This window comes from Spea bombifrons, chromosome 3, assembly GCF_027358695.1.
Source record: "Spea bombifrons isolate aSpeBom1 chromosome 3, aSpeBom1.2.pri, whole genome shotgun sequence".
Taxonomy (NCBI): domain Eukaryota; kingdom Metazoa; phylum Chordata; class Amphibia; order Anura; family Pelobatidae; genus Spea; species Spea bombifrons.
The window spans coordinates 18,051,663-18,065,342 of NC_071089.1; the positions used below are offsets into that span (position 1 = coordinate 18,051,663).

Consider the following 13,680-nt stretch of genomic DNA (forward strand, 5'->3'; position numbering starts at 1 on the left):
AATTTCTAATAAAGTGAAAGTGAAAGAAAACAAAATATAACTTCTATTTTGTGTCTTTTTTTATACCTCTTTATACTACTCGTTATAACCCATTGTACAGCGCTACAGAATATGATGGCGCTAAATATTAACAATAAATACCGTATTGGCTCGGATATAGGCCGCCCCCGTATATAGGCCGCACCCTAAAAGTTTGGTGCTTTTTTAAAGAAAAAGTTTTTTTTCTTTAAAAAAGCACCAAAAAAAACATGCTGCCACTCTGTCCCCCCCCCCCGAGATCCGCTGCCACTGTCCTCCCTCCCCGAGATACGCTGCCGCTGTCCTCCCTCCCCGCGATACGCTGCCGCTGTCCTCCCTCCCCGAGATCCGCTGCCGCTGTCCTCCCTCCCCGAGATCCGCTGCCGCTGTCCTCCCTCCCCGCGATCCGCTGCCGCTGTCCTCCCTCCCCGCGATACGCTGCCGCTGTCCTCCCTCCCCGCGATACGCTGCCGCTGTCCTCCCTCCCCGCGATACGCTGCCGCTGTCGCTGTCCTCCTCTGCCCCCCCCTCCTCGACTTACCGGAGCAGACTCCCGGGTGTCTTGCGGGGCCGGCGAGGGACATCTACGCAATACGCGTATGCAACTTCCGGTACCGGAAGTTGCATGCGCGTATTGCGTAAATGTCTCCCGCCGGCCCCGCAAGACACCCGGGAGTCTGCTCCGGTAAGTCGGGGGTGGGCAGAGGTAAAACGCTTAGATAACCTCCCGTGCCGGCACCCCCCCCCCCGTGGGAAGTGCTGGCAGGGGAGGCTGTCTGAGCATATCGGGGAGAAGGATGCAGGTCCCCTGCACCGCTGCGGGGGATCTGTATCTTAACCCCGCTGCCTGCCCGGCGCCCGGGACTGCATGTCCCGGGCGTCGGGCGCTAGAGCCCGAATATAGGCCGCACCCCCACTTTAAAAACATAAAGTGGGGGAAAAAAGTGCGGCCTATATTCGAGCCAATACGGTAATAGTAGCTGTCTGGAAAACAAAGAATAAATACAGATTTGTGTCGATGATCATGTTGTGAATGTTTATTAGTTATTCATCCTTTCAGTACCAAAACTGTTATACTTATTTAGTATCGAACTGGATGGCGTGTCCAATCGAGGCCTCCCCCGCCACTATACTGAAGCTTCCATGAAAATTCCTTCCAGTAGAGGTTCTAGAAAGACACCACCAGTGAAATAATTTACGAATGTAAATAAAAAGTGACAGAGATAGCACTCGGGACAGAGATAGCACTCATCTGGATATCGGGATTTGGAACCGCAATCCTGTGGTCTCGATTTCATGCATACTGCGCATGCACAATAGCGCTGCCAGTTTCAGTGACGTTCTATCGCCATCGCTGGGGGTAGAAATTGGGAAGCATGGAATTAGTTCCTTTCTGCCACAGAAAACTGCTGGTAGAACAGACACAAGGGCAGAAGGACATGGTTATGGGGAGCAGAGTACATGGACAGTGCACATGGGGACATTGAAGTGACATAGATGTCTGGAGAAGGGATGTGAACAGCTGGGCTTAGGCTAGTCTAGGGGCCCAGATATTTCTGACAGGACTTATAGATAAAGTAACACACCCCAGAGCACTGATGAAATGTTTGTTCCAGAATAATCTGATCAGCTTCCAGACATTCTTATACGACTTATAGTTGACTAATTATTACTGTTAGTTTAGCTATAATGCTGCAGCATATGTACACAGCATGTAATTAGCTGGTGACACGTTTAGACAAACTCAAGAGTTCAGCTCATCGTGAAAGCAAAATCCTCTCTAGTTGCTTGAACAGAATCAGTAGCTTTTGGCTAAAATGATATAAAACTATATAAAAAAATTTTCACTGTGGTAATTGTCAGTCAAGGTGCGCTACAATCAGACCTTCACTGTATGCCCCATCCAACATTCACACTCTGTGTCAGTCAGAGGGACTGCCAGATAGTTGGGTTTGCAGGTACAAGTGCTGTTGGAAAATGCAGCCTGTAGGGTCTGACAGATAGTGTGAGTGTGGAGAGAAGAGGGGCTGCTTGGTTATGTTGTGTGCAGTGGCGGGTGAGAGCTGCTGGACGGTGTTGTGTGCAGTAAAGGGAAACTGAAAAAAATTAAGAGAGTGGAGGGAGCGAGTAAGAAAGGAATAGAAAAATAAGCAAAGAAAAGCTAGAGGTAAAAATGAAAACAGAAGAAAGGGAAAGAAAGAGGGAAAGAAGAAATAAATGGGAAAAGGGAGAGAGATAAAAAGAAAACAGATAGGGATAGGGAGAGAGAAGTGAGTGGAAAAAAAGAAAGGGATATGGAGAGAAGTGAGGGGAAAAAAAGATGGAGAGGAATAAAAAAGGCAACATATGCAAAATGTTAAAAAACATAATAATAATACGGTAATAATTTACCTTTATGAGAAGTCACAGCGGAATGCCCCCTCCGTGAGCTGACATGTCACACCATTGACTAGCTGCATCAATGGAAGCACTTTGTGTGCCTGCGCCCGGGCGTCCCATCCTGCGCCCGCTGAGCCAGCTGCCAGTAAGTATGTGATGTGGCAGGAGTGGTGAATATGTTGGGACTTTCAGGCTCTGGCTAATAAGGCAGGCAGCGGGAATGCCAAACACCCGCGACCCAAAGATTTAGATCTGTGACTGGGGGAAGAGGTGCTTTACCCATCGCCTCCTGGCCAAATCCTGAGAGTTCCCAGGTATGGAGATGTGTTTTGCCAAATGAGTCTCCTGGAAGCCAGATAGCTGGGAGAGCGGAGAAAGAGGCAAATGGATATAGAGGGATTAATGATAGACTCATCCAACTAAGGGTATACTATGTCATAGTTTCTTTTTGGTTATTTTTTTGCACAGCTCTTTCTGACACACATAGATAGATATAAGATGTGGGAGCAGGTGTCTGTATTAATCAGCCATTAACCCTTTGAAAACACACTCATCACATGCTACATTTTAAATGGCATGAAACAACTTGTTGATGAGGTGTGATGAGAAGGGCGGTGTCTTCACTTTGTTTTTCATGTGTGACTTTGTGACCTATTAATAGCTATTTAAATAATCTAGTAAATCATCTGGGGGGGATTTTAACAATGTATAAACCCATGCTTTACTGTTTCTTCGATACACGTGACTTTAGAGCTTTATAGCACTGTGACTACTTGGTAAAGAGGGATATTAGGGAAGGGAATAGGTATCTGGGTCCCAAAAAAGAGGGACTGTCCCACCTGAACACTGACACATGGCTTTTTCCACTACAGTAATGCTTCGCTGCGTGTTTCTTGCACGCCATTTACTTTAGCTGCCCCTCATCCCGCTCAGAGGACAGCAGTAACACAAACTACTGAAATGTCACCGCAAGTGTCACCCGTCAGCCCCGTGTCCCTCTCACCCCCCCCGTTACGCCTTCCCCTATTGGTCTAACTCCTTCCCTTCTCTCACTATAACTCCACCTCCATAGAAGCCTCGCGCACGCGCCTGGCGCTTACTCGCTACCCCCGGTGACGAGCCTTTCCCATTGGCCAATAGCAGCGCGGCATGGTCCGCCATGGTCCGGCCCTGCAGGTTGTGCTGGGGGTAGTGGGAGGCGTGACCTGCTTGACAGGCGGAGGTGGCATTAGCTAGGCTCTCTATCTGCTCTGTAGGTGCAGCTGGGGGAGCATCCTGCGGAGGGTCTGCCTCATTTGGTACCCAAGAGAAAATACACGTACATAAGCCGGGCCTCTTGATAGTGTTCTTGCTTTGGTCTCCCCACCTCCCTTGTGTGTTCTCTCTCCCGAGTTCACAAACACCAATTTCCCGTGAGCCTGGGGAACGTGCAGCAAAAAGCCAGCAGCCACAACACCATGCAGTCCAGCAACAAGAAGAAAAAGCTATGGATAGAAGAGAAAGGTAGCTACCAGCTTGTTGTTTCCCGCTTAATGACGGAGACGCGCTCAGCCCCTCATCCATTCCTCTCCCTCACCATCGTGCCTTTTGTCTTCTTCGTTTATTTCTTCATAAAGTCCTTTGACCGGGAAGACAAACATTTAGAGCTGAACCCGTAACCCCCTCCGAGTCCGGCCCGTTACCTCACATTCCGTTTCATGTGATTCGCGGTGGGCTCTGCAGCTGGGCGCAGCTCTTACGGACAGGACAGGTGGCTATAATAAGATGGAAATAGGCTAGTGTTCCCAGAATGCACTGGGACGCCGAGCAGGACCGGAGACACGTGTGGCACAGACCTGGCACCTCGAATTGTCATGTGTGTCTATTTACTATGGGAGGCAGAGCATGCCGGGGCAAAGGGCATCTCATCACGTGGACCGCCCTGCTTGTTATTACCCCCTGGCAACAGTGCAATGTGCACTTAGCTTCCTCCCTGGCAATGAAAGAGTCAATACGCAGCTCAAAAGTTTGGTTCCTTTTTTGTTTTCGCAGCTCTGGCCCCTCTTGGACTGCAACCCGTGTGTTACTGTGGCCTCTGTGTTTGTTAAGATTGCCAGCATGTTCTTTCCAGGGCTGTCATAACCCTAAAGCTTTCTAAACACGTACTTTTCTGCGCTGATAACGCGTGAATGTATATGTGTGTTCCAGAATGTTGTCTTATATAAGTCTGTTGTCGTTGCTTTTTTAACCACTCTGGAAGTGAATAGGTTAATGTTTCATGGAAACGTAGAATTTGCCCGCAGATCAGCCCCACTCGGCCCATCTAGTCCGTTCATTTATTCTGCTGGAAAGACTCGGACCTTAATTAGTCCTTAGATTCATGAGGCAAATATTGCATGCGTGTTTAATAGTGATACGCATAGTGATAGTAAGCGGCACTTTGGTGGCTTTACTCCGGGCATTTATACCAATGGTGTATCCAAGGAGAGGGGTACATCTAATACCTTTTGGGGCTGCAGCGGTTATTGATGCCAGTGAATTCCTGTTGTAAAAGAAATGCCAATATTTTATATCGGTACAAGCAGGGAGTAATTAGTTAAATTAAGCAGTTACCTACACTTAATCTGAATTTCTAACATGGAGAAAAAGTAACTCTGGTGCAAAGTTTGAGAAAAGGCTTTTAACACCGTAGCAACTAATCGAATTGACCAATAAGCAATAACATTCTGTTTGTTGCTATGGTGATATGATCATTTCTTGTTTGTCCCAATGTCCCGTAGTTGTGGCTACACACACACACACACACACACACGTGTGTGTATTATATGTATTATATATATATATATATATATAATGTCTCTCTGCTTGTGTTTTATCCGATGATGTGAAATGTTTACTTCCCGTAGGCCTTTGCTGCGTTTGTTGCTTTTGAGATCTCTGCAATAAGTTTACTTTTTCTGCTGGCATGCCTTGCCTGAAGTGAAAGCAGCGAACTGCATGACCTGCGTTCCTTGATGTGTGGCATGGTGACCTATGATACGCCTGTGTATTATTAGACTAACGGTGCAAAAAGTTCCAAGCAAAACTTAAAGGTCCTTTTTTGCTGGGCTGTTGAACGTCAGGAAAGTGTTATTGAGCTAGGAAAAGTTAAACGGACGCTCCAGCCATCATATGCACTGTATTACGTGTGGTCCCTTTCACATTTTGTGTGGTCCAGTTTACAAATGCATTGTAAAATCCCCTTGTGTGTATTTGCCACTTTCCACACACCCATCTAGTTGACAGAATGCCTCTACCTGAATGCAGGGGGTTGAAAGTGCTGACATCAATTTAAATGGGAGATCTTCCCTGCCACTGACTGACTGCATGAAGCAGCCAATCACAGGCAAGCATAGTCAGACCATAGAGGAGTAGGGCCACCTCTTCTATGTCAGGTAAGTATTTTAATTTTCCGACCCTCCCCATCTCATTGCTCCACCAATCGCTCCGCTTAAGCGCATTCTGAGAATGGGGGCAAACCTAGGGTTGGTGATGTCTGGGTGCAGTATTTCTTAAATTACCTGTATAACTTACACTCACACATACGAACACTCAAACTTGCTATAACACTCACTCTACGCTTACCTGCACACACATTTTCTCCTGCTCCACCTCTCCCCCCTTCCAGGCGTCCCTAACCTGTGCTCACCCCTGAAACTTCCAACACCATAGGTTGACACAAGCTTGTGATAATCTCATATGCTGACACCATACATGCACAGACATGCTACCCCTACACACGTACCCTAACAATACATACTGATATACACGCTTATACTAATGCCATGACGTCCTATTCTGCTGCTCAAACTCCGCATGTTGAGCCTGAGAAAGTGCCGACCTAGTGCTATGTTGGGGGGGGGGCCTGGTGCTAGGGGCACGGGGGGCGCCTTTACACTATAACTATGCACAAGGTGGCTGTACCTGGTACACCTGTACCCGTACCCCCCTGATGGTGTCATCCCTGCAACATCCCTTTGTAATAGCTTATGAAGATGCAGAGTATCTGAAGCCTGATGTGCCTTTAACATCATTTTATGCGACAGGTTTTTGAGAAACTTAATTTTATTTCCAGTATCCCCAAGTGACCCTGGTGGCTTTGGTTTTGGTCACAGTTTATGCCATTTTTAAGCACCAGCATGACTGTTACTCCTTTATCCTTATAGCCGGTTTTTTATTATTATTGTTGGAGTGCAAGTGTTTCCATTTCTTGTGAAGAGATAGGGGGGGGGGAGTGCTCAGAAATCTTCCAATTTCAAAAATCCAAAATCTTCATCTTCCAAAAAAATTATCAACCCCTTACTTACCTCCTGGAGCCCACTACCTCCACCGAATCACCAAAACCATTTTTGGTAAGGCTGTGGTTCTTGGTTATGCTCTTTAGGGCCCCTTAACAGTCACATGTTTAACAAGTTGTGATGTATTTGAAATTCAGATTTCTTTAAAACGCTGGCATATGACTTTCGGTTTGTTTTGCACGGTGCACCAAGTGTGGTCTTATACATATTTTAACTCGACATTCGGTATTGTATGTCTGCATGCTAAGGGAATATCGGAAAGGCTTGTGTATTTTTTTTTCTTTTCTTTATTCTTGCTTTGATTCATAATTCATGTATTAATCGACAAATCGTGAAATGTTTTAGTGAGTTTAAAGCTACCAGGGAGTAAAGTAATGAAGTGTTATTTGTACACAGAAAGGATGTATATTATTTTTGCCTTTCATGCAGTTTTTGCATTTTGGATGCAAACTACTAAATATTACTAAAAAAAAAATGCAGAATTTTATACGCAGGTTCTGCTTCTGTTCACTCTGTATTTTATTTATTGTACAGAACGCTTATTGAAGATGACGCTGGAAGAGAGACGCAAAGAGTACAAAGATTATGTGTCGCTGGACAAAATCCCATCACTTAAGGAAGAATTGAAGTCTAAAACTTCAAACAATGGTAATAAATCTTTGATGCTGAGCTGAGGCACTTACGATGTTATAATGAGTATTTTTCTCTCCTTACGCAGAAAATGACCATGTTATATGATGTGTACTTTTTCTGAAAGATCTTTCTGCTACAGTCCAGAAGATAAAACCTCTTCTGTGCTGCTGCCTCCTGTCGTGGAGAGCTCAAGTTTTGATTCCTAGCGGAAAAGATTTTTTTGAGAGGTGTTAAAAAGCCTGACCGAGATAAACCTTTCGTTACTTGGAGCTTTGTTTGGAACAGCACGTATTCATATCTGTGTGCCTCAGACAATGAATACTAAAACCCCACGTTGGCTTTCCTATACCCACTTCTTCCGGCGGGCCTTCTTCATGCTCTTCTGTGTAGATCTGTTTGCGTCCAAAACACGCTGTCAGATCCTCGGTGGGAAGCATGAAGAAAGTGAGCGCTGGCAGCTCGGGAAGGGAAAGAGATTTGTCTTAGTGGAACAATTCTGCAAACCTTACTTATAACAGTTATTTTTGGTTTTGTTCAATTTTGTAATTTGTTCTAGGGAATCTTAGTAGGGAGATTGAGTTAAAAAGGGTTAAAAAAAAAAATAATAATTTGTATTTCCCCCCCCCCCAATTCCACTAGATGTGTATTATTTATATACGTTATCCCCCCCCTTTTATATTTATATTAAAATATTAAAACTAGGGCTATATAAATTAATATGATTTCAAAATACAGCCCTGATACCATGGGGGGGGGGTGACAAAAACAAAATGGTGAGAAGTTTGTAAAGTTACTATTTTCATGGGTATTTGTTAATCTCTTGATATACCAATAAGAATACATTTGGGAAAAAAAGGCTACCACATGTCCACAAGGGTTAGTTACTGTAGAATATGTTCTTTTAGTAGATTTATGATATATAAAGCAGGTTTTAGTTGGTGTGCATTTAGAAGATTTCCTTGTCGCATTTGTGAAATTTAAAGGAAGCTGTCATATGCGTTAAAGTGCATTCGATGGCCGTGGTGTCACCGTTAAGCTTTATTTCAGACTCTTAAAAGGACACTCCAGCCATCACATGCAGTTCACTTGCCTCTTTCCCTACCAATTACCTGAACACATCTTCACAGAAGTGGATGCGGACTGCAGTTACAGAGTTGCAGCTTCTCTATACGGTAGAATTTAGGCAATACATGAAAGTAGTTGCCCATCAGGGCTCCCTGGGACACTTGAGCGTCCTTTTAATCACAATAAGTAAGATAAGATTTATAACTCCTGTTAATTTGCTTAATGTATCCAAAAATGTAAAACTGCTGTGCTAGAGAAGCCCAAATACAAGGACTCTATTCTTTAAGCCACTTTTTGAATGTTTGGAGCAAATTGTTGGAATTACAGTCTTTAGATTTGCATTGGAGGTGTGTGTGTATATGTATAATATATATAATATTTACTTACACACAGTATACTAATATCTGGCTCCCTAGTTCCATCCCTTTAAACAGGAAAAATTAATACTTTCTTCTGAAGCTTGACCTGGTGAAGCTCATATCTCATAATTGCTGTTGTTTGTTTGTTTTGTTTCTCCCTTTTCCATTTCCTCAGTACTGGATCATGTTCCTATGTATACATACTTCCCCCTGCTCCATATAGGCTTTTTATTTTGTACTTTTTCCCCAACTTGGACCACATGCGAGTGGCGGACATTATGCGATAGGATCACACTGACCATATGACACAAAAGGAGTTTATGCCAAGTATTACTTTTAATGTTAACTTTTATTGTTATGTCATTTGTTCTCACTATGTTTTGTGAATTTTTATTTTTTTTAAACCAAAAAAAAAAATCTACTTTTACAAAACTGAAAATGAAAAGAACAAATACTTTCCTATTTCAAATGAATAAATAACTTTTCTAATTTATAATATATATATATATATATATATATATATATATATATATATATATATATATATATATATATATATATATATATTACTATGGCCATAACTTATTGCCCCAATATTGTGTGATATACAAATTACTATCAAAATGGTCTGCACAAGTCTGTGTGGTGTAGTATATTTTTGTGCTTGGTTTAGGTTCTTAGATTTCTTCTCCACACCCGAGCTGTACAGCATCCATCCCAATTGTATGCCGACAGGACTTAAACTACCGCAGCAAGCCCAGAGTCATTGTTCATCCTGCTGTAAGCCCTAATATAATGCGCATGCACTCCAACAATTAATACCATGGGCGCCCACCTCACAAAGCAACCTTGTGGAGATGTGTTGGAAATGCAGATCCCAATAGGTTTGCTTTGAGAAACTTTATTTCCTTATTACCTTCATAATTGTCTAACTCAGGGCTTGACAAATTTGTTGTGAATCTAGGCGCCAGGTAAAAAAGTTAGGAGCCAGGAACAGTTGGTCAGGAGAGATCTGATCATCATCAGCCCACTTACTAAACTCACAGCGTTTGACCTGGAAGCACCCTGGACTTTCAGGCCAGTGCTGTTTTTTTTTTTAATTATTTTTTTTTAACCCTTTCAATGCTGATGTTCCATTGGAGCACAGCATTGACTGATATTTAGTCCCCACAAGCTTGTGTGGACAAATATTAACCCCTGCAATGCCACGAATGTGTCATACACAATTGTGGGATTGAAGGGGTTAACGCTGCACTGTCGCTCTCAGGGAGCGATCAGGCAGCAGGGGGGTGTTGGGGCTGCTCTCCACACTCACGGGGAGACCAAAGAACCCTCTCCCCTGTCCCTGAAGCTGCCTCTGGCAGCTGGGACTCAATTGCTGGTCTATAGAGCAGCCATTGCAGGGGGAGTCTGATGACTGCTGTAGGCTTCCATGCCTACAGGAGTCATCACAGGGCTTGTGGGGGCTCGTTTTTGCTGTTGCTGGTCTGCCTGGAACCAGGCAGACCACCAGCAGCAGAGCCCCGTACAAAACGGGAATTAACCCCTAAATGCCGCGATCGCGGCATTGAAGGGGTTAACGCTGCACTGTCGCTCTCATGGAGCGATCAGGCAGCTGGGGGGTGTTGGGTCAGGTCCCCACACAACCCCCTTCCCTGAAGCTGCCTGTGGCAGCTGAAAACGCGATTGCTGGTTTTGCAGCAACCGCGTTTTCAGCCTACAGGCTCACTCCGTGGGAGTGATCTCAGGCTCGGGGGCGGGCTTTGAGTGGCTGTACTGTCTGCCCAGACTCCTGGGCAGACAGTAGCAGCAGCGCCCCCGTGTGGTGACTCAGCCTCTTACATCCACAATTTTTTCTGGATGTAAGAGGCTGACAAAACCTAGGCGCCAGGACAAAATTCTCTGTCGCCATGGCGACCTGGCGCCTGGGATTTGTCGAGCCCTGGTCTAACTAGTCTCTAAACAACACAACTATTATATATTTACATTAGTACTAGATCTCTGAAACAAAACCCGAGGATCATTGAAGTGTGAGGGGGAGGTTGGGGCTGTTATATTACGGTTCGATAGCATGGAGGGCAGAGGGTGATGTTTATTGCTGAAAACGGCTGCATGGAGGACATGCACTGAACCTGTGATGTAGGAAGGAGATGCCCAACAACCTTAATAAACCGTGTTTCTCCCAAACCGTACTTGGATTTCACTGAAATATGTTTAGTAAAGAAATAGTTACTCCTTTAATTGCTTTGTTGTAGTAAAAGCAAAGTTGTCTACAGATATTGTCTCTTCCATGGAATTTTGCAATTGGCGGTAAGACCCATTCGGCCTATCTAGTCTGCCCATTTTCCTCAAGACTTGGACCTTAATCAGTCCTTGGTGTCCCCTTAGATTCACCGGATGCCTATCCAATGCATGTTTAAAGAAAAAGGGATAGAATTTCCTGTTAGCGGTTACTGATGCTGAAATAAAAATACAGAATGGCGTCTGAGTATTAAAGAAGTCTGAGCAAGAGCTTGGTATGAGATGTGATATGATGGAGACGTTTTAAAGGCATGTAGATGTTCAGTAGGGGCAAATAGAGGAAAGGATGAGTGCTTGAGCGAGGGTCAGAGAGTCATTAATGGGGTACAAATGCCAAAGCAGAATTGTGGAAGTCAAATGGACACTTTAGTGCCTCAATACAGACTCTTCAATGAAGAATGCTTATTAAAATACATTGTAACTACTCTAATATGCTTTATTCCGTCTGTAAAAAATAAAATAATTTGCCTTCTGTAGAATCCTCCCATGCGTTCGCAAAACGGACAACAAGGTAACTAAGAGGGACAGTTTGATGTCTCTGACCCCCCCCTTCTATGCAATAATGCATCCTGAGGGACGGGGGTGAGAATTAATGCCCATCAGATTATTTTCTCTTTAAAAGGACTCTCCAGCCATCATGTGCACTTTAATGCATACATTAATTTTGATGCCAGTGACACTTTTGTGCGGTCTGTTTTGCTAAATGCCTCTCAGTAGATGTTTTATTTGTGCACCGTGCACAAGTGCGAATGATTGCCTTAAAATGTATGCGTTGCGTTTGGTGTGGATGAAAGAGCTGCTGTCTTTTTACAGTGTATGCTAGGTTATAAAATTGAGCGGGGGAACATCACGGCCTCATAATGTGATGCGATAGCACATTGACATATTGCCCTGATAGGAAACACAGCCAGATATTCCCCCATTGTACCCTCTTATTGATGCCTAAATGTTACATATACAGAGATAAAGAAAACAAGTGCTTTATTAAGTTTAGTGCGTTTTTTGTTTTTTTTTGTTTTTGCTAACGTGTGAAGAATTATGCGGTTGCTAGGCAACAAGATTTTTGTAAAACACATACTTGATTGGACTTTCTTTACACTTGAGTTTTTAGTATATACTAATATATTTGCTGCGCCGGATAGTTAGGTCTGTATTTAAGTAATTGATCTGGTTACCAGAGATTTAGAACATGATGATGATGCTGGGGAGAACTTTTTTTTTTTACTTCTTCTTTCATCTTACAATTAAATGTTGCTTTTTCTTTCCACTCCAAGCATAGGCATGAGAAAGTTTTCATTAAGAGTCCTAGAATAGTCCATCTTCAGAGCAGATAATTGGATTTTCAGTTTTGGAGATGACGGGCATATTACTAGTAACCGAGTCTGGAGATGATCAGTGCTATAATGTATTTTATTAAAATACTCCTGAAATCCCACAAAAAAGGTCAGAATTTACTAAGCCAACTGCCTTTGAACAAAAAAATATGTATATATGTATATATAAATTTGCAGTTTTTGACCATGCATCTGGATGCAGTAATGATATTTTATTTTGATGAATTTAAAAATGAAATGGGTAAAAAAAAATGTCTTAATCTAGATAAATACATTCAGCTGCGCTTGATGTTCTCTGGTCGAGAACTTTATTGCCATGAAAGCTGTTCACTGAAGGTCACTGAGGTCAAACTCTATAGGCTTTTTGTGTAAAATGAACTCTTAACGTACGATTGATCTGTTCCTGCTTACCTTGTAATCTAGATACTTCCAGGATCGTCTACTAATTACCTGCAGCTTTGAAGGGGCAGCTGTATTGATATAGCCTTCTGCTCCAACTGGAACCCTTACTTTCTACAAGTACTCTCTCCATAAATACATTTAAATTATTTGAATATGTGCTTTCTTGATTTCTCGATTTAGTTGTCATTTCAGCAGGATCTGCATGTTTGGGAATGCAAATTTATGAATAAGCTATGGAATTTTCAAATAGATTGGATGCAGTAACGACCAACAGTTTTAATATTTAATGGTTTTTACTTTCCAGAATGCTTTTGATCCAAATTTTTAATAAAGCCAGGGCTTGACAAATTTGTTGTGAATCTAGGCGCCAGCTAAAACAGTTAGGAGCCAGGATTTTTTTTTAAACAGTTGGTCAGCAGTGATCTGATCATCATCAGCCCACTTACTAAACTCACAGCATTTGACCTGGAAGCACCCTGGACTTTCAGGTCAGTGCTGTTCTTTTGGGTTTTTTTTTTTTTAATAATTTTTTTTGATATATATATTTTTTTTAACACTTTCAATGCTGATGTTCCATTGGAGCACAGCATTGATTGATATTTAGTCCCCACAAGCTTGTGGGGACAAATGTTAACCCCTGCAATGCCACGAATGTGTTATAAACAATTGTGGAATTGAAGGGGTTAACGCTGCACTGTCGCTCTCATGGAGCGATCAGGCAGCAGGGGGGTGTTGGGGCTGGTCTCCACACTCGTGTGGAGACCGAAGAACCCTCTCCCCTGTCCCTGAAGCTGCCTCTGGCAGCTGGGAAGCAATTGCTGGTCTATAGAGCAGCCACTGCAGGGGGGAGTCTCTGATGACTGCTGTAGGCTT

At 43.3% G+C, this 13,680-nt stretch overlaps 1 protein-coding gene across 1 annotated transcript in view; it reads left to right on the plus strand.

Annotated features, from left to right (window-relative positions):
- Positions 1-3,582: 3,582 nt before the first annotated feature.
- MACROD2 (mono-ADP ribosylhydrolase 2) overlaps positions 3,583-13,680 on the plus strand; it is a 773,797-nt gene continuing 763,699 nt past the window's right edge. The window contains exons 1-2 of the mRNA XM_053461358.1: positions 3,583-3,900; positions 7,248-7,361. Coding sequence (XP_053317333.1) covers positions 3,855-3,900; positions 7,248-7,361 — 160 coding nt within the window. The 5' untranslated portion in view covers positions 3,583-3,854. The remainder of the gene's footprint in view (positions 3,901-7,247; positions 7,362-13,680) is intronic.